The sequence below is a fragment of the Dendrobates tinctorius genome, unplaced genomic scaffold (genome assembly GCF_039654945.1).
Source record: "Dendrobates tinctorius isolate UK_male_01 unplaced genomic scaffold, ASM3965494v1 ptg000019l, whole genome shotgun sequence".
NCBI lineage: Eukaryota > Metazoa > Chordata > Amphibia > Anura > Dendrobatidae > Dendrobates > Dendrobates tinctorius.
In genome coordinates this window covers 68,653,905-68,675,647 of record NW_027361687.1, presented here as the reverse complement: position 1 = coordinate 68,675,647, position 21,743 = coordinate 68,653,905, and the positions used below count along the sequence as shown (strand labels likewise).

General features: G+C 49.9%; 1 protein-coding gene across 1 annotated transcript in view; it reads right to left on the bottom strand.

Annotated features, from left to right (window-relative positions):
• Window positions 1-21,743, bottom strand: part of COPA (COPI coat complex subunit alpha) — a 48,514-nt gene that overhangs the window by 26,144 nt on the left and 627 nt on the right. The window contains exons 2-12 of the mRNA XM_073567185.1: window positions 11,298-11,411; window positions 11,140-11,213; window positions 10,917-10,997; window positions 10,739-10,815; window positions 10,549-10,658; window positions 7,341-7,450; window positions 6,630-6,729; window positions 2,906-3,041; window positions 2,715-2,797; window positions 2,458-2,608; window positions 2,285-2,351 (exon numbers count right to left, since the gene is read on the bottom strand). Coding sequence (XP_073423286.1) covers window positions 2,285-2,351; window positions 2,458-2,608; window positions 2,715-2,797; window positions 2,906-3,041; window positions 6,630-6,729; window positions 7,341-7,450; window positions 10,549-10,658; window positions 10,739-10,815; window positions 10,917-10,997; window positions 11,140-11,213; window positions 11,298-11,411 — 1,103 coding nt within the window. The remainder of the gene's footprint in view (window positions 1-2,284; window positions 2,352-2,457; window positions 2,609-2,714; window positions 2,798-2,905; window positions 3,042-6,629; window positions 6,730-7,340; window positions 7,451-10,548; window positions 10,659-10,738; window positions 10,816-10,916; window positions 10,998-11,139; window positions 11,214-11,297; window positions 11,412-21,743) is intronic.

Here is a 21,743-nt window from a genome sequence, read left to right as displayed (position 1 = left end):
TGGGTCCACCTTAGGAGATTCAGACCATTTGCTGACAAGGTCTGAACTAAAAGGGCTAAAGATGTCTAGTCGTTTTCTTCCCGGGAAGCGTTTGCCGGGATGTTGTTCCCAGTGTCTAGAGGTAGTGACCTCAAACTCGTTGTGATTGGGAAAAAGTTTGGAAGGACATTTTACCCGTTTGAATGAAACAGATTGGTCCTGAGCAGTAGCATTTTCCTCTGTTATTTTGAGGGTTTGAACAATAGCCAAAATAAAGCTATCTACCATGTCCTGTGTTCCAGAGGTCTGATCTGCATCAGAGTCAGACTCTGACAGAGAGGCTACATCTGACCTGACGTCCACCTCCAAGGAGGGGGAACGGCAGAGAGGGGCACCCTTGGTGCTGTCGAATAAGAAGAGGAGCTAGACCGAGTCCGCTTCCTAGACCTTTCTCCTGATCTGTCCCTGCGAAGGTCGTGGTCAGGTGCGTGCGAATCACCGTGTGAGCACTGATGGCGGCAGTGAGATGCGGCATACGTTCTAGGACCTGTATCAGGGACTGTGATATTTTGGTGAGGTCTGAAACCGACTAAGACATGGCAACGGTCAGACCTGAGACCGACTAGGACATGGCAACAGCCCACTGTGTGTGGGGGGGGGGTGTTGGTGTGCGCTCTCATCCCGGGCATTAGAGGTCTCCTGAGGGGCAGACATGGTGGAAGGACTGCAGGATGGACAGAAGGGAGACGGCTGCCCTGAAGCCCACTTTCACTTACAGCGGGCACAAGCATTGTGAATTACCGTAGGGATATAGCCAGAGGCCCCTGCAGAGTTGGGCATAGGTAGAGCCTATGTGAAGACTGCAGCAGTATGCTATGGAGGCGATACTGCTGAAGGGAGCTAAGAGTAAGAAAAATGGCCAGGGGAGTGGAAAATGCAGAGGCTACCAGACACCCAGCGATGCAGCAGCGCAGGTAGCCATGTTCCCCGCCGGATCACTGATGGACGCTGCAGAAGTGCAGGAAGCTGTGACCCCCATGTGGCACAGACGCTGCAGGAGCACGTGGAAGATGGACCCTGTCCTTTGACTGTGAGACGCGCTGAGGAGAGCGGGGTTATCGTCCTGAGGAAAGTCAGAGACTCCCTGTCATTCGCCTGTCAGGCCGTGCGCGCAGAAAAGGGGGGCGTGCCCGGCCGAAGAACGAGAAAGAGGCTGGCTCGCCTGTGAGGGCGTGACCAGCCTTTTATGTGCCCAACACCAGCGCCGGTACCGACGCGCAGGCCGGTTGGTGCATCCGGCACTGGCAAAAAACGAAAGCGCCACTCCCATTGGTTGAGGCCAGCGGAGGGGCGTGGCCGGGACTGAGGACGCGCAGGGGAAAATTGCCGTGCCATGCTGAGGGCGTGTGCGGCAAGGAGCGGAGCCCGCTGACAGGTTGAACATCGGGGGTGGGGTTTGGGGGCGTGGCTTAATGAGAACAGCCGGATGAAGAAGACAGCTGAAAAATGTCGGACGGTGCGCGCTGTGTAAGAAAAAAAATTGCATGAATCTTGAAATCCGGTCCTGGGTAGAAGGGGAGCACAGGAGCTGCTGGGCCTATAGCGGTGAGTGTTGCAGCGGAGAGGGAGGCGGGGGTATACTACCTTGCTTCTTGAATACGGCTCCTCTTCATAGCTGAGGATCACATCAGGAGCCCTTGGGATGGAGAGGGTCCTGGGAGAGAAGATCCTCCTTCCCGCACTGTCTCCAGACGGTGCAGAACACGGCGTCAACCCCTTAGGAACAAGGGGGACCACCGTCTTCCTCTCAGCCCTCTCCGAGGAGAGGGGTGAGGAGAGGAATAGGCAAGGACTGGCCACCGAGAGTCACCCTGAAACACCCCAAAGGGGGGACAGGGGACAAAGTCGTGCCAGTGGGTCCGAGAATGGGCGATGTGGGTTATACCACACTGCTCTCTTGGTCGCTTAAATGTGGGAAAACTGGGTGAGAAATCTGCACCCTGTTACCTAACGAGCTGTATCTGAAAAGCAAAGGTGAAATGATTAATAAACACACACAAAACCTGTAAAGGAAAAGACACTGCGGATCTGGTGTTAGATCCAGGTCCGCCTCCTACAGACACTAAGCAAAAATTTAAGTAATTTGTGCCTGTCGGTAGGTGTATACTGCTGGGGAGGAGCTAACTTTCTTATTTGCATAGTGTCAGCCTCCTAGCGACAGCAGCATACACCCATGGTAACCTGTGTCCCCCAATGAAGGGAGAAACAAACCATGACCGTACACTATACACCATCAGCTCCTTACCGTGCACAGCAGGACGGCGTTCTCCGCAGGGTTGTAAGACATATTGAACACCGGGAACTTGGAGCCGCTGTAGAGAGAACACAACAGAGAGAATCGTAGACATATAATAGGTGGGCGATGATGCCGCAGGTAACGTAAAGGGATTGATGTGAACATTTCCAGGTGTATCTCACCTCCGGAGCTGCATCACGGCCACGTCCTTCGAGCTGTTGAAGTCCAGCTGTCTCAGGAAGCGGTCCTTCACATAGTACAAGATGTTACCGTGCACAGCGTAGGCGGGACGCTCTCTCTCCAGCTTAAATACGATCATTCCTCCATCGTGTCCTGGCGGGAACAGATACAAATAAGCAATCATAAGCCATCTTATCATACGGTTGCTTCAAAACCAGGGTGGCGATGGGGTGAGAGAAAGCAAAAAAAAATATCTTACCTGCTGCAAAGAGGTTAAGGTTGGGGTGAGCGGCCAGGACCCAGAAGCGGTCGTGATCTCTGCGGAAGGTTTGGACTCCGGTTCTGTGTTGAAACGGAATAAATAAAATAATCTGTATTCAGAAATGAATCTACAGAGAGAATAAACCTGTGGCAGCCGAGCGGACTACGGAAGGACAGGCTGCTGCTCACCTCTTGGACATGTCCCAGACACGGATGCTTTTATCCTCGGAGTTACTGAGGATCAACTCCTGACGAGGATGGAAGACAGCACAGGAGACGTTGTTGTAATGTCCTCGGCACGTGTCCACCTCCCAGGCCTTAGATTCTGCATCAAACCAAGACAAAGGAATCAAAGAAATGGCAGATAAAACCGAACAACTCCAAGATCTAATGTTCTGCAAAAACCTTATGCGAATTCCAGATAGAGAGAAGATCTATCCTAAAAATCCTCAATCCAAACAAACCATTACATTACTGATCTGGTGTATTATACCCCAGAGCTGCAATCACTAATGTGCTGGTATAGTCATTGTGTACATACATTACATTACTGATCCTGAGTTACATCCTGTATTATACCCCAGAGCTGCACTCACTATTCTGCTGGTGCAGTCACTGTGTACATACATTACTGATCCTGTGTTACAACCTGTATTATACCCCAGAGCTGCACTCACTATTCTGCTGGTGCAGTCACTGTGTACATACATTACATTATTGATCCTGAGTTACTTCCTGTATTATACCCCAGAGCTGCGCTCACTATTCTGCTGGTGCAGTCACTGTGTACATACATTACTGATCCTGAGTTACACTGATCCTGAGTTACATCCTGTATTATACCCCTGAGCTGCACTCACTATTCTGCTGGTGAAGTCACTGTGTGTATACATTACTGATCCTGAGTTACATCTTGTATTATACCCCAGAGCCGCACTCACTATTCTGCTGGTGCAGTCACTGTGTACATACATTACTGATCCTGTACTGATCCTGAGTTACATCCTGTATTATAGCCCAGAGCTGCACTCACTATTCTGCTGGTGCAGTCACTGTGTACATACATTACTGATCCTGTACTGATCCTGAGTTACATCCTGTATTATAGCCCAGAGCTGCACTCACTATTCTGCTGGTGCAGTCACTGTGTACATACATTACTGATCCTGAGTTACATCCTGTATTATACCCCAGAGCTGTACTCACCATTCTGCTGGTGCAGTCACTGTGTACATACATTACTGATCCCGTACTGATCCTGAGTTACATCCTGTATTATACTCCAGAGCTGCACTCACTATTCTGCTGGTGCAGTCACTGTGTACATACATTACATTACTGATCCTGTACTGATCCTGAGTTACATCCTGTATTATACCCCTGAGCTGCACTCACTATTCTGCTGGTGAAGTCACTGTGTGTATACATTACTGATCCTGAGTTACATCTTGTATTATACCCCAGAGCCGCACTCACTATTCTGCTGGTGCAGTCACTGTGTACATACATTACTGATCCTGAGTTACATCCTGTATTATACCCCAGAGCTGTACTCACCATTCTGCTGGTGCAGTCACTGTGTACATACATTACTGATCCCGTACTGATCCTGAGTTACATCCTGTATTATACTCCAGAGCTGCACTCACTATTCTGCTGGTGCAGTCACTGTGTACATACAGTACATTACTGATCCTGAGTTACATCCTGTATTATAGCCCAGAGCTGCACTCACTATTCTGCTGGTGCAGTCACTGAGTATATACATTACATTACTGATCCCGAGTTACATCCTGTATTATACGCCAGAGCTGCACTCACTATTCTGCTGGTGCAGACACTGTGTACATACAGTACATTACTGATCCTGAGTTACATCCTGTATTATAGCCCAGAGCTGCACTCACTAGTCTGCTGGTGCAGTCACTGAGTATATACATTACATTACTGATCCCGAGTTACATCCTGTATTATACGCCAGAGCTGCACTCATTCTGCATTATTAGGCACTAACCTTCTTAATGACTACACATCTTACAGACATTTTGTTATGCAGGAACTAGCAGAGCATGCTGGGAGTTATAGTTCTAAGCTGAGCGACAACCTGTCAATGCAGATCTCACACACGGCATAAAAGCAGGAAAGAGGGAGGGGAGGGGACAAGCGCCTAATATATTATACCACTGCATCAAACAGGGCGTCTGTAGTGTTACTGTCCCCGGCTGACTGTAACCAAAGGCGTCTTTATAGGGGGATGCCCCAGAGGGCAGAAGTTTTAGACGAGACAGCTGAATGAAGTCTTCTCTAAGCTTGATTGTTTGGGTGCGACTCTAGGCTACAGCTGTTGATCGGTTCCCAGAGGGAGGGGCAGTCTGAAAATGGCAGCTCTTTAGTTGCTGCAGATAACAAGGGGTGGGGGATCAGTAAAACTACAACGTTCTGTACCCACACACATGCTACACGGGGCGCAGAAGGCATGAGTTCTGACACCTCTAGTCATGTCTACTGAAAACTGGCCTGTAGTGGGCACAGCATATTCTGGAAAACAGAGATAGACAAAGGTGAGTCCATTTATATCCACCCCACAGAACCAGCAATGCACGTGTGTATACAGACAAGATATATTGGTGCTGACTCTAAGGGGAACTCTCCACTGGTGGTGACCATACTGCAGACCACCAGAGTAATAAGGTGCTCTCCACTGGTAGAGTAATAAGGTGCTGTTGACTGGTCGTGGCCATACTGCAGACGACAAGAATAATAAGGAGCTCTACTCTAGTGGTGGCAATACTGCTGACCATCTCAATAATAAGGAGCTCTGCTCTGGTGGTGGCCATACTGCAGACCACCTTAATAATAAGGAGCTCTCCCACTGGTAGTGGCCATACTGCTAACCATCTGAGTAATAAGGAGCTGTCCGTTGGTTACGGCCATACTGCAGACCACAAGAATAATAAGGATCTCTCCACTGGAGGTGGCCATACTGCAGACCATCTAAGTAATAGAGAGCTCTCCACTGGTGGTGGCCATACTGCAGACCATCTAAACAATAGGGAGCTCTCCACTGGTTGTGGCCATACTGTTGACCATCTGAGTAATAAGGAGCTCCCACTGATGGTGGCCATACTGCAGACAATCTGATTAATAAGCATTCCTCTTGTCGTGGCCATACTGGTGATCATAAGGAGCTCTCCTCTGGTGGTGGCCATACTGCTGACCATCTAAATAATAAGGCGCTCTCCCATTGGTGGTGGCTATACTGCAAACCATCTAAGTAATAAGGAGCTCTCCTCTGGTGGTGGTAATACTGCAGATTATCCGAGTAATAGGGAGCTCTCCACTGGTGGTGGCCATATTGCTGACCATCTGAGTAATAAGGAGCTCTCTTCTGGTGGTAGCCATACTGCAGATATCCGACTAATTAGCAGCTCTCCTCTTGTGGTGGCCATACTGCTGACCATCTGAGTAATAAGGACCTTTCCTCTGGTGGTGGCTACACTGCTGCCCATCTGAGTAATAAAAACCTCTCCTCTGGTGATGGGCATACTGATGACAATCGGAGTAATAAGGAGCTCTCCACTGGTGGTAGCTACACTGCTGACAATCTGACTAAGGCTGGGATCACACTACCATGTGTGATGCGAGAAACTCACGCGAGTCTCTCGCATCATCACCCAGGGCTGCCGCCAGCACTCGGACCGGAGCGTGAGAGCTCCGGTCCTGAGTGCGGGCGGCAGCACCGGGTGATGATGCGAGACACTTTTGCGAGTTTCTCGCATCACACACGGTAGTGTGATCCCGGCCTAATAAGGAGATATCCACTGGTGGCGACCAAACTGCAGACCATCGTAACAGACATCGAGCATGTGACCCTTACAGAAGGGTAAAGAATCTGATGTCCACCCCAACTTACCATTCATCCTCCAGATTTTGACTTGGCGATCATCTGCACCAGACACAATTAAAGGCATGGTGGGATGGAAAGCTGCCCAGTTAACCCCACGGTCATGTCCCTATGAGGATGAGAAAAGAAAATGACAACCCATACACATCCCTGTATTTTGATTTCTTTCAGATATGCATCTAGGATCGTGGATGCGAGTGGCGCAGCTTTTTTTTTTTATTCCGGCACAGTGCCATACATACAGTCCTGGCTGTCCCTAGTACTGCAACTCTGATCCATCAGGTAGAGGGAGCAAAACTGAAGTACCAGGCATGGGTGCCAAGATATCCATGATCACGTGACCACGGGGAGGGAGGAGTCACGCCCAATAATCATTACATCACCATTTCATAACAAGCAATAAATGTCAATTAATCTGGCAAATCTATTTTCAGAAATTCTCATAGTCCAGCATGCAATAAAATATTCCTATGCCGGATTAACAAAATTCATGAAAATTTAGTGGATCCTGTGAAGTAGAGCTCCCTACTTGTCCACAGGCTATGTGAAGTACTGCAGCCCATTTTCTTCTATAGAGATTTGATACCGCTCAGATCCTGTGGATAGGTGCGGCGCTGTTTCTGGAAGAAATCAGCTGCGTTTTATATATTACCCTTGCTAGTGGTGACAGGCGGCGGTGAGGGATCCTGGATGAGATCAGGGGTCTATTGATTCACAAACCTCCAGAACGTGCTTGACCACAGCATCGGTGGTCCCAAATAAGTCCACCCCGGTGATTCCTCGGACGTCGGTCTCCACTGCCCCTGGAGACAGGTTCTTCTTTCTCAGGCCTTTCCATGTGAGGGAGTAAAGGAGGGACAGGTTAATAAATAGGGACGGCGCTAAAAAGTCTAGGACCGTATTATAGGGCAGCGTCATCATCTGCTCGTTTCCAACTGTGCATGATCCAGCATAAAATGACCCCCAATACAGAGGCCGCCCCCAAATTGTAGAACTGACAAAGGACCCCTTATTTCTGGAAATACTCTTATTTTTCTCCTGCGGGCGGATGGATGGATGGAACATGGCGGGCGGTAAAACATGGCGGTGAGATGTTGGCCAGATGCATCAGCAGCATGAATGGAAAATGTCTGTGACTGCACAAATAAAGAGGGCGGCAAGGACACCGACGATGGACCAGTGAGCGTGCACGGACTTGGGAGGGAGGGGGGGTTACTGCAGGATGAGGGGGGCATGCGTTTAATATCCGCAGCGGAGAGATGGATTAGTTCAGATGGTGATGCTTAACGGACCAAATGTGCAATGACGGCGCCCCCTGTCTGCAGATATGGGGTGGTGGATAGGGGATCCCTACTTAATTGTAAGGGGATCCCTACTTAATTGTAAGGGGATTTACTACAGCACAAACCCATCGTCACCTGGTTACAAAAGGTTAAGAAGCACATTTTTTTCCATCCCCCCCAAAAACCTCTAAGTTAACAATAAATCTATAACTGGGGGGTAATGATGAATGGGTGGTCTATATAGTGCATGAATGTGCTTGGTTCTCTGTGCTCCCCACCTGTATATTCCCCAATGAAGCATAGCAACCAATATGGACATCCCCTTTAAAAAAATATTACATGAGCCCCCAGGTTAATACATGCAATTACCTGCTGCCACGTTACTGCGATTAGTGTGGCTGATGAGCTTCCCCTGCTCTGTGACGATGCAGAGCAAGACATGCAGCTCGCATAGGGTTAAACACGTCATGCATTCACAGTTACAGGACATCAGAGGGGAAGCAGCCGGCAGCCATAGCATTAATAAGGGGGGAGCGTTCCCTCCAAGTGCATACAGATTATGGCAGAGGAGAGAACTTCCCTCACCTCGGCCATATTCTGCCATCGACTGGTCGGATCTGCTGTGTACTGCAAAATGTGGAGCATCCAACCAAGAACTGCAGGAGGCAAGGAGCAGGGAAACTCCAGAGCTGCACTCACTATTCTGATGGTGCAGTCACTGTGTACACTAGGGTGACCGCAAAAAATCGATGTCGGAATTTTGTCCGTCTGGACCCCACCAAACGATTCCCCTTTCCAGATATTGAGAGAGCCAAAATTTGAGCTCGATCAAACGACGTTAACCCGTGCCGCTCGTCGCTCAAAGTTTGAAAAAATCCAAATTGAGGTATTTTAAGATTTAGGTATTTTGCATAGTCTGTTAGACTATAAAGAATGTGACAACAACATTGCAGAAATAGCCCTGACCAAATTTTCGAACCATTTGTGGTATTTGAATGCAGAGTTGGTGGGATTATCGTTTTTTGATCCCACCATTACAGACAATGAAAAGTTGTTAATGGCTAATAAATTGCTCAGTAGCACAGATGAACCATCAGAGCACGCTAGGGTTGTAAATCCAAAAGTTAGGAAAGAAAAATTAAAAGAGGTAGGAAGTAACCGACTTTAACGACCTTCTGACAAAAGATGAAGAACAAAAGCAATATGTCCTGCAAGTTGTAAGCAAATGCCGAGCATTATATTCTGACGTTTCAAAAACTACTTTAACAAAAGCTCTAGAATAGATTAGATAACTATGTAAAATTATCAACTCATGTAGGTTAGCGTGCTCTGATGGTTCATCTGTGCTACTGAGCAATTTATTAGCCATTAACAACTTTTCATTGTTTGTAATGGTGGGATCAAAAAACGATTATCCCACCAACTCTGCATTCAAATACCACAAATGGTTCGAAAATTTGGTCAGGGCTATTTCTGCAATGTTGTTGTCACATTCTTTATAGTCTAACAGACTATGCAAAATACCTAAATCTTAAAATACCTCAATTTGGATTTTTTCAAACTTTGAGCGACGAGCGGCACGGGTTAACGTCGTTTGATCGAGCTCAAATTTTGGCTCTCTCAATATCTGGAAAGGGGAATCATTTTGTGGGGTCCAGACGAACAAGATTCTGACATTTTTTCCCCCCCATATGAGATCCGGTCACCCTAGTGAACACACATTACTGATCCTGAGTTACATCCTGTATTATACCCGAGAGCTGCACTCACTATTCTGCTGGTGCAGTCACCATGTAAATACATTACTGATCCTGTACTGATCCCGAGTTATATACTGTATTATACACCAGAGCTGCACTCACTAGTCTGCTGGTGCAGTCACTGTGTACATACATTACATTACTGATCCTGAGTTACATCCTGTATTATACTCCAGATCTGCATTCTCTATTCTGCTGGTGCAGTCATTGCGTACATACATTATATTACTGATCCTTAGTGACATTACGTATTATACCCCAGAGCTGCACTCACTATTCTGCGGGTGCACTCACTGTGTACACACATTACTGATCCTGTGTTACGTCCTGTATTATACTCCAGAGCTGCACTCATTATTCTGCTGGTGCAGTCACTGTGTACATACATTACTGATCCCGAGTTACATCCTGTATTATACTCCAGAGCTGCACTCACTCTTCTGCTGGTGCAGTCACTGTGTGCATACATTACTGATCCTGAGTTACATCCTGTATTATACTCCAGAGCTGCACTCACTATTCTGCTGGTGCAGTCTCTGTGTACATACATTACTGATCCTGAGTTATATCCTGTATTATACTCCAGAGCTGCACTCACTATTCTGCTGGTGCAGTCACTGTGTATACATTACTGATCCTGAACAAAATTCTGTATTATACGCCAGAGCTGAGCTCACTGTGTACATACACTACTTGAAGAGAAAGCAGGGAGATTTCAGCTCTGAAGTACAGATTTCTGCTCCTAATATTATATATTTGTTGTATAGTGGATTGAGTTAGTCTCAATTTGTCACACTGCCCCTTTCTCCTTCTCCCAGCCGGGTCTCCTGCAGTTTTGGGCCGGACGTGGCCACACAGATGACCCCCTCGACCTGGGCAGCTCACCAGAAATATCCCAGACGCGCACTGTCTGGTCCAGGCTGGCGGACACCACTAGATCCTCGGAGGGGTGGAACTGGGCGCACATCACATAATGATTGTGACCGGTCAGGACACTGAAAGGAAAGAATGGAGTTACAGGAGAAGTATCTAATATTTTGGAGTCCGAGGGGATGGATGGGCTTCATGGCTTTACCAGACACAAGTGCGAGACTGCCAGTTCCAGATGCGGATTGTCTGATCGTCCGAGGCGCTGAGGATCCAGGGGTATTCCTGCAAAACGATTCCTCTATTCAAAGTTCTGCCTCAAATATCAAAAATAGTCAAACCCCTTCATAAAAGAGACAATGGGCTGTCAATTCGCTGAGACTTACATGATGGAAGAAAGTGGTGCGGATATAATCCAGGTGACCCAGGAGGGTGAAGAGACAGCGCCGGAGCTTGTAGTTCCACACCTGCAGGAAGCAGAATTCTTCAGTTACCCCGCTGTGCACTGGATGAGACTGCCAGGAGGTGGCGAGGAGGAATTATTGGTCACCATGCCATCTACCGGCAGTCAAATCCGTGGAGTCGCTGCTCAATATCCTCATGCCTCACCTTAATCTTGTAGTCATCGCCCCCAGAGACAAAGAGCGGCTGCTGCTTGTGGAAGTCGATGCCGCGAACGGGGCCTGGACAGGAAAGAAGAGGGTGAGGATCGCGTGACACCCTGGCCGAGCAGACGGTGACACTCATGAACAGCCGGCGACACTCACCATCGTGTTCATCGAACTTGTCGATCAGGGTGCACATGCGATAGTCCCACAGCTGGATGACGCCATTGTGCAGGCTGGTGAGGACCCACGGACGCTTGGGGTGAAAGCTCAAGCCTGGGGGGAGAGAAAGCAGACTCAGTTCAGACGCTGCGCAGGCGGAGCGCACCCACTAGCGGTGATGGGAGGCTGCGCAGGCCGACCAGTTGGGTTAAGGGCGGCCCCGTGACACACATCAGTGACCGCCCCCCGGATATCGCTGATCGTGCAGGATCGTCCTGGGCCATTTTTTGATCGTTGATCTCCCGCTGGCCAGCACGCATCGCGTGTGGCAGCGGGAGAGCAACGATCAGCGATGCTGCACACTGGTATCTAAGGTAAACAGCGGGTAACTAAGAGTCACGCGGCTCTTAGAAACCCGCTGTTTACCTTAGATACCAGCTTGCTCGCTGGTCCTGATCGCTGGAGGGGCTGTCTATGTGACAGCTCACCAGCGATCAGCCTAACGATGTCCCAGCGATCCCATCCATGTCGGATCGTTGGTGGGATCCCTGGGACATCGTTATGTGTAACGGGGCCTTTAGGAAGGCACATCTCCGCAGACAGTGTGGTGGTGATGGTGGTGGGGGGGGGGGGGGGAACATCCCCGCAGACAGTTGGGGGGGGGGTGGGGGACATTTCCACAGACAGTTGGGGGGGAGGGGAACACACTATAGTGGGGATGCGCACTGTACAGTAGGGGATGCACACTGTACAGTGAGGGGAGCGCACTGTACAGTAAGGGGAGCGCACACTATAGTGGGGGTGCGCACTGTACAGTAGGGAGTGCACATACTATAGTGGGGGTGGGCACACTATAGCGGGGATGTGCACTGTACACATCCCCTCTATAGTGTGTGCACCCCCGCTATAGTGTGTACACTCCCTACTGTACAGTGCGCACACCCCCAGGGTGGTAATGTTGTTCTGTGGCCGAAAAAATTATACGAAAGGGAAGCCTTTCGTCAATTGAATAATAATATATGTTATAAGAGAATAACATACAGTATAACCCTTTGAGTGCCTACTCTGCCCAATTAGAGACCATTGTGCGAAGGGCGGCACATTATCACTAAGGAGCTGGCTTCGGCACTACTTGTTAGTGAGCCCACTGTGGCTACTTTTTATTTACTTCCGAAGGTTCATAAGGATCTGGAGTCACCACCTGGATGACCTATTGTGTCAGGGAGGGGTAACTTTTTAGAACATGTCAATCGATGGATTGATTTCCACCTACAACCCCTTGTGACTGTTCTTCCCTCATATTTGAAAGATACAGGGATTTATTGCGCAAGGTCGATGGTCTATGCCTTGAGGGTGAATCCCTTTTAGTTTCAGCAGATGTGGAGTCCCTTTATACAAATATCAAACAAAGATGGTATTGCTGCGGTCAAATTCTTTCTTCAAGTTCAAACATCGAATTTATCGATTGGCCTGAGGGGACTCCTGCTGGAACTATTGGAATTCACCCTCACCCACAGTTTCTTTGTTTTAAAGGGGTCCTTCTTCCTGCAGCTCCATCTGTTCCTGGGGCTGTGGGAAAGGGACCTCTTCATGTCGGACCGGATGTTGTCGATAGAACGCGTCCCCTTCTGGGCGTGGTCTATCGATTGTCACGGTCACGTGTGTCTGGACGCAGCGAGTACCGCAAGGCGAACCCATATGACACACGTGACCCTGGATACACGCCTCCAGTGGGGCGAATTTAAATAATAACACGTGCAGCTGGATACACCGCCTCCAACTGGCGAATTTAGATATTACACGTATATATAAAGTAGTCTGGAAACCCCGCCTCCAGTAAGGCGAATTTAAATAATAAAGGGGAACCTGGGTAACATTAACAATGGTGGGCCCTGCAATAGGGAATAGGGAAGTGGAGACCTCCTGTACTCCCCTGAGCCAGTGTCCCTGCACTCCTAACGTTCCCTATGCCGATTCCGCACCGGGCGACGCACAGGAACCTAAAAACCCTAGCTCGCCCTGAACCTAAACCCTCACTAGGGAATTGGTCGGTGCGGAAACTAATCCCACCACTGCACTAAACACTCATGAGGGAAAATGACAATACAGGGGAAACACCACTTAGCTTTGCTCTGTTGCGTACGCTCCTAGCAACAGAGCCCAACACCTGTGTGCATCTTCTCCTCCACCCGGATCCATCACCATAACTGGATCCTTCACCATAGTGCAGCCTTGGAGCAGAGTCCACCACCAATTGCCGAAGTCCAGTAACAGAGTCCCAAAGATGAGTTCAGCTTCTGCCAAAACGTCCAGCATGCTTGAGTCCAGGTCTCAGCAACCAAGTCCCGCATGCGTGCTGAGTGCAACTCTCTTCATAGTCGTCACTCCACCAAGCCATGCAAGCACTTCCTGCCGACACCATAAACTGTGACTCCACCACGCCATGCCAGCCCTTCTTGCAGACCACCTAGCTGCCACTCGTCCCCTCTGGCTGGGCTGCGCAGGACTCATGTTCAGCTCCTTCATCACCCAGGCTTGCTTCCCAAATGACGAACACAATATCACCAACAGTGATTGAATACACCTGGCTCTCTTTTATAGAGCCTCACACCTGAATTATAATTATGTGCACTAAACCAAAGAAACTAAAGTGCACTACCACTCACCACCAACGGGGCAACTCAGAATGAACGACACCACGTGTAATAATTCTAATGGCCACCGGGGGCAATCACATCACTTTGGCACCTAGCCAAAGGAAAAAAAAGTTCACTTATCCATTTAAACTGTCAGATCCACGCTGGATCATGACATCGATGACATCCTGTTTGTCTGGCAGGGCACGGCCGTCGACCTTGCGCAATTTTCTGAGATGCCTCAACAGTAGTGATCAGAATATTACTCTCTCCTTTGAGTGTGACATGACCAAGATTAATTTTTTGGATGTTTCCGTCTGTAAAGATGGTAGTGGTAATGTTTATACAGACATTTGTCGTAAGCCTACCTCTACAAACACACTTTTACATGCCTCTTCATGCCATCCTCCCCACATGGTGAACTCTATACCAGTGGGACAGTTCCTCCTCCTTCGTCGGATTTGTTCCAATGATGCTGATTTTGAGAGGCGGGCGGAGGAGCTGAAGATACGTTTTTACGAACGTGGTTACAGCAGGCGGATTGTGAAAAAAGCCTATCATAGGGCGAAATATTCGATACGCAACTGTCTGCTGTATGAAGAGCGTGGTGATGAATCAGATGATGGAAGTCACTGTAGATTTATTACCACGTTTCATCCCTATTCTGAGAGGGTACGATCAGCACTTACCAAGGCTTGGCCTATTTTACAGGTGGACTTGGTCATCGGAACGTTTCTCCCTAAGCGCCCTTTGATTACTTTCAGGCGCACTAAAAATTTACGGGACCACCTAATTAATAGTCATTATGTGGGACAGCTGTCCAGGATGTTTTTGGATAATGTCTCGGTTGAGGGTGGCTGTACTGTGTGGTCACTGTGTCGCATGTCCCAACGTAGATAGATGCAGTAATTTTCGCAGTTCTGGTGGTGCAAGAAATTACAAAATAAAGAAGCGGATCACTTGCACTACCCGCTATGTGATATACTATGCAACCTTCCCCTGTGGGCTTATCTACGTTGGGATGACGACAAGACAGTTTAAAGTTCGTATCTGGGAACATGTCCTGGGTATTCAAGCAGATATGAATTACACGGATATGGCCACCCTCAAAACGATCCCTAAACACTTTAAAATTGTTCACCAATGTGACAGTACTCGTCTTAGGATACGGGGGATTGATGCCCTGGATATTAACATTAGGGGAGGTAATTTGTTGAAACGCCTTGGTCAGTTGGAATCCCGTTGGATTTGGACCCTCGATACGATTCAGCTTCGGGGACTTAATGAAAACATCAGCTTTGCACCGTTCCTGTAGTCACCAGTACACTGTATCATAATGTAATTCCGCATTTTCTGTTTTTATTTGATTTTAATTATTTCTCTTTTTTTATGTAGATGTTTGGTGTTGCTCTTCACATATGTTCATCTTCTGGATCTTTGGAGGATCACGCTTGTCTACTTCGTCTTTGTTTCCTATATCGTATTATGGACATTTGAGAGGGGTATGGCTGTATTTTCTTTCTGGGATGATCTTCGATGGATATCTCATGTACTTTATTGCACAAAATTTTTTTTGAAGGACTACAAAATGGCGGACCTGAATTGGGGCTTCTTTAATCATTTAATTTTCTTTATACTGCAATACATTATCGTGATTATGTATATGTACATGTATATATTAGATATTGTATTTTTGCCCTGAAGGAATGGTCCCTTTTGTCCTATGTACATATGTGGTCATACCTTTGCTCTTACATGTGTGTGTGTACACTGTATTATCGCTGTTATACATTATATATATATATATTACATTGTACTTGTTTGGCTCTGAAAGAATTGTTCCTCATTTTTTGTGTGCATGTGTTCATGCCCTTGTTGCTACATATCTATGTATTCCACCAGTGATGCATGTCCACATATTTTGATTGATATCGTATATCCTAGCTCCTTATATCACCAAAGTTGTATAGACTCATTCTCGTGTTACTTAAGTATGCGTTATGCGATTTCTCCAAATCCGTTTCTATTTGGTTTTTGTGCAATATATGCCCTTAAATCTGCCCTCCTTTAAGATGGCTGACGGTGTGCTTCATTGTCGAGTGTGCGCACTCCCGCCCTCTGTCTGTGCTGGCGCCTCGTCCTGATTGGTCGCCGCTGGATCACATGGGGCCCCATGTGTTTCCTGCGACGTCATATGGGGGAGGCGGCTCGCCCGGCGTTGTGTCGGGGACCGCACTTGCGCGGTAGTGCGGCACTTCCGGTATGCGCCACATATATATACAGGCGCTTGTATACTGCCACGTTGTGCCCCCTGAGGAAGGAGCGTCTGCACTCCGAAACGCGCGTCGGGACGGGTGGGCTGGTCCTGTACAGGGTTCCACTCTGCATAAGGTAATTACCGTTTAGTTATTGCGATACTTGCTCTATGTGCCTAGGTTCTGTGTCTACCCTGTTATGTCATGATAATGGATGACATGATTTGATGATGATAATGTTTACTGACATGGGTGGTGGCTTATACAGCCCTATATACATATGTTATCTGTAAGCACATACTGTCTCGTTTTTGTACTATATGGGGATATATATATACCTTGCAGGTGTTCCCGTATGTGGGTCTGCCCACCTTGGACAATTTTATCTGTTGAAATTCATCTGATTCCATCTTTTAGCCCCACTTTTTCCAGTGTGTTTGGTATATTTGGCTATTTGTTCTAATAAAGTTGTCAGTACTTTTGGACTCTGTGACTGCTTTTCTTCTGTTGTTACTGTACAGTGGGGGTGCGCTCTGTACAGTGGGGGCGCGCATTGTATAGTGGGGGTGCGCACTGTACAGTTGTGGGTATGCACACTATAGTGGGGATGCGCACTGTACAGTTGGGGGTGTGCATTGTATAGTGGGGGTGCGCACACTATAGTGGGGGTGCGCACTGTACAGTTGGGGGTGTGCATACTATAGTGGGGGTGCGCACTGTACAGTCGGGGGTGCGCATTGTATAGTGGGGGTGCGCACTGTACAGTTGGGGGGGTGCACACTATAGTGGGGGTGCACACTGTACAGTTGGGGGGTGCACACTATAGTGGGGGGTGCGTTCTGTACAGTCGGGGTGCGCATTGTATAGTGGGGAAGCGCACTGTACAGTTGGGGGTGTGCACACTGTACAGTAGGGGGTGTGCACACTATAGTGGGGGTGCGCACTGTAGAGTTGGGGGTGTGCACACTATAGTGGGGGTGCGCATTGTATAGTGGGGGTGCGCACTGTACAGTTGGGGGGTGCACACTATAGTGGGGGTGCGCACTGTACAGTTGGGGGTGTGTACACTATAGTGGGTGTGCACACTATAGTGGGGGGTGCGTTCTGTACAGTCGGGGTGCGCATTGTATAGTGGGGAAGCGCACTGTACAGTTGGGGTGCGCACTGTACAGTTGGGGGTGTGCACACTATAGTGGGGGTGTGCACACTATAGTGGGGGTGCACACTATAGTCGGGGTGCGCACTGTACAGTTGGGGTGCGCATTGTATAGTGGGGGTGCGCACTGTATAGTAGGGGGAGCACACACTATAGTGGGGAGCGCACACTATAGTGGGGGTGCGCTCTGTATAGTAGGGGGAGCGCACACTATAGTGGGGGTGCGCACTGTATAGTAGGGGGAGCGCACTATAGTGGGGGTGCGCACTGTACAGTAGGGGGTGTGCACAATCGGGGAGCGCATTGTATAGTGGGGGTGCGCACTGTACAGTTGGTGGGTGCACACTATAGTGGGGGTGCGCACTGTATAGTAGGGGGAGCGCACTATAGTGGGGGTGCGCACTGTACAGTTGGGGGTGTGCACACTATAGTGGGGGGTGCGCACTGTACAGTAGGGGGTGTGCACAATCGGGGAGCGCATTGTATAGTGGGGGTGCGCACTGTACAGTTGGTGGGTGCACACTATAGTGGGGGTGCGCACTGTATAGTAGGGGGAGCGCACTATAGTGGGGGTGCGCACTGTACAGTTGGGGGTGTGCACACTATAGTGGGGGGTGCGCACTGTACAGTAGGGGGTGTGCACAATCGGGGAGCGCATTGTATAGTGGGGGTGCGCACTGTACAGTTGGGGGTGTGCACACTATAGTGGGGGTGCGCACTGTACAGTTGGGGGTGTGCACACTATAGTGGGGGTGCGCACTGTACAGTTGGGGGTGTGCACACTATAGTCGGGGTGCGCACTGTACAGTTGGGGTGCGCATTGTATAGTGGGGGTGCGCACTGTATAGTAGGGGGAGCACACACTATAGTGGGGAGCGCACACTATAGTGGGGGTGCGCTCTGTATAGTAGGGGGAGCGCACACTATAGTGGGGGTGCGCACTGTATAGTAGGGGGAGCGCACTATAGTGGGGGTGCGCACTGTACAGTAGGGGGTGTGCACAATCGGGGAGCGCATTGTATAGTGGGGGTGCGCACTGTACAGTTGGTGGGTGCACACTATAGTGGGGGTGCGCACTGTATAGTAGGGGGAGCGCACTATAGTGGGGGTGCGCACTGTACAGTTGGGGGTGTGCACACTATAGTGGGGGTGCGCACTGTACAGTAGGGGGTGTGCACAATCGGGGAGCGCATTGTATAGTGGGGGTGCGCACTGTACAGTTGGTGGGTGCACACTATAGTGGGGGTGCGCACTGTATAGTAGGGGGAGCGCACTATAGTGGGGGTGCGCACTGTACAGTTGGGGGTGTGCACACTATAGTGGGGGGTGCGTTCTGTACAGTCGGGGAGCGCATTGTATAGTGGGGGTGCGCACTGTACAGTTGGGGTGCGCACTGTATAGTAGGGGGAGCGCACTGTATAGTAGGGGGAGCGCACTGTATAGTAGGGGGAGCGCACTGTATAGTAGGGGGAGCGCACTGTATAGTAGGGGGAGCGCACTGTATAGTAGGGGGAGCGCACTATAGTGGGGGGTGCGTTCTGTACAGTCGGGGAGCGCATTGTATAGTGGGGGTGCGCACTGTACAGTTGGTGGGTGCACACTATAGTGGGGGTGCGCACTGTATAGTAGGGGGAGTGCACACTATAGTGGGGGGTGCGTTCTGTACAGTCGGGGTGCGCACTGTACAGTTGGTGGGTGCACACTATAGTGGGGGTGCGCACTGTATAGTAGGGGGAGTGGGTTCTGTACAGTCGGGGTGCGCACTGTACAGTTGGTGGGTGCACACTATAGTGGGGGTGCGCACTGTATAGTAGGGGGAGTGCACACTATAGTGGGGGGTGCGTACTGTACAGTTGGTGGGTGCACACTATAGTGGGGGTGCGCACTGTACAGTTGGTGGGTGCACACTATAGTGGGGGTGCGCACTGTACAGTTGGTGGGTGCGCACTGTATAGTTGGTGGGTGCGCACTGTATAGTTGGTGGGTGCGCACTATAGTGGGGGTGCGCACTGTATAGTTGGTGGGTGCGCACTATAGTGGGGGTGCGCACTGTATAGTTGGTGGGTGCACATTATAGTGGGGGTGCGCACTGTATAGTTGGTGGGTGCACACTATAGTAGGGGTGCACACTGTATAGTTGGTGGGTGCGCACTGTATAGTTGGTGGGTGCACACTATAGTAGGGGTGCACACTGTATAGTTGGTGGGTGCGCACTGTATAGTTGGTGGGTGCGCACTGTATAGTTGGTGGGTGCGCACTGTATAGTGGGGGTGCGCACTGTATAGTTGGTGGGTGCACACTATAGTGGGGGTGCGCACTGTATAGTTGGTGGGTGCACACTATAGTGGGGGTGTGCACTGTATAGTTGGTGGGTGCGCACTACAGTGGGGGTGCGCACTGTATAGTTGGTGGGTGCGCACTACAGTGGGGGTGCGCACTGTATAGTTGGTGGGTGCGCACTATAGTGGGGGTGCGCACTGTATAGTTGGTGGGTGCGCACTATAGTGGGAGTGCGCACTGTATAGTTGGTGGGTGCACACTATAGTGGGGGTGCGCACTGTATAGTTGGTGGGTGCACACTATAGTGGGGGTGCGCACTGTATAGTTGGTGGGTGCACACTATAGTGGGGGTGCGCACTGTATAGTTGGTGGGTGCGCACTATAGTGGGGGTGCGCACTGTATAGTTGGTGGGTGCACTGTATAGTTGGTGGGTGTGCACTATAGTGGGAGTGCGCACTGTATAGTTGGTGGGTGCACACTGTATAGTTGGTGGGTGCGCACTGTATAGTTGGTGGGTGCGCACTGTATAGTTGGTGGGTGCGCACTGTATAGTTGGTGGGTGCACACTATAGTGGGGGTGCGCACTGTATAGTTGGTGGGTGCACACTATAGTGGGGGTGCGCACTGTATAGTTGGTGGGTGCACACTATAGTGGGGGGTGCGCACTGTATAGTTGGTGGGTGCGCACTATAGTGGGGGTGCGCACTGTATAGTTGGTGGGTGCGCACTATAGTGGGGGTGCGCACTGTATAGTTGGTGGGTGCACTGTATAGTTGGTGGGTGCACACTATAGTGGGGGTGCGCACTGTATAGTTGGTGGGTGCACACTATAGTGGGGGTGCGCACTGTATAGTTGGTGGGTGCACACTATAGTGGGGGTGCGCACTGTATAGTTGGTGGGTGCTCACTATAGTGGGGGTGCGCACTGTATAGTTGGTGGGTGCACACTATAGTGGGGGTGCGCACTGTATAGTTGGTGGGTGCACACTATAGTGGGGGTGCGCACTGTATAGTTGGTGGGTGCACACTATAGTGGGGGTGCGCACTGTATAGTTGGTGGGTGCACACTATAGTGGGGGTGCGCACTGTATAGTTGGTGGGTGCACACTATAGTGGGGGTGCGCACTGTATAGTTGGTGGGTGCACACTATAGTGGGGGTGCGCACTATAGTGGGGGTGCGCACTATAGTGGGGGTGCGCACTGTATAGTTGGTGGGTGCGCACTGTACAGTTGGGTGGGTGCACACTATAGTGGGGGTGCACACTGTATAGTTGGTGGGTGCGCACTATAGTGGGGGGTGCGCACTGTATAGTTGGTGGGTGCACACTATAGTGGGGGTGCGCACTGTATAGTTGGTGGGTGCACACTATAGTGGGGGTGCGCACTGTATAGTTGGTGGGTGCACACTATAGTGGGGGTGCGCACTGTATAGTTGGTGGGTGCACACTATAGTGGGGGTGCGCACTGTATAGTTGGTGGGTGCACACTGTATAGTTGGTGGGTGCACACTATAGTGGGGGTGCGCACTGTATAGTTGGTGGGTGCGCACTATAGTGGGGGTGCGCACTGTATAGTTGGTGGGTGCACACTATAGTGGGGGGTGCGCACTGTATAGTTGGTGGGTGCACACTATAGTGGGGGTGCGCACTGTATAGTTGGTGGGTGCACACTATAGTGGGGGTGCGCACTGTATAGTTGGTGGGTGCACACTATAGTGGGGGTGCGCACTGTATAGTTGGTGGGTGCACACTATAGTGGGGGTGCACACTGTATAGTTGGTGGGTGCACACTATAGTGGGGGTGCGCACTGTATAGTTGGTGGGTGCACACTATAGTGGGGGTGCGCACTATAGTGGGGGTGCGCACTGTATAGTTGGTGGGTGCACACTATAGTGGGGGTGCGCACTGTATAGTTGGTGGGTGCACACTATAGTGGGGGTGCGCACTGTATAGTTGGTGGGTGCACACTATAGTGGGGGTGCGCACTGTATAGTTGGTGGGTGCACACTATAGTGGGGGTGCGCACTGTATAGTTGGTGGGTGCACACTATAGTGGGGGTGCGCACTATAGTGGGGGTGCGCACTGTATAGTTGGTGGGTGCACACTATAGTGGGGG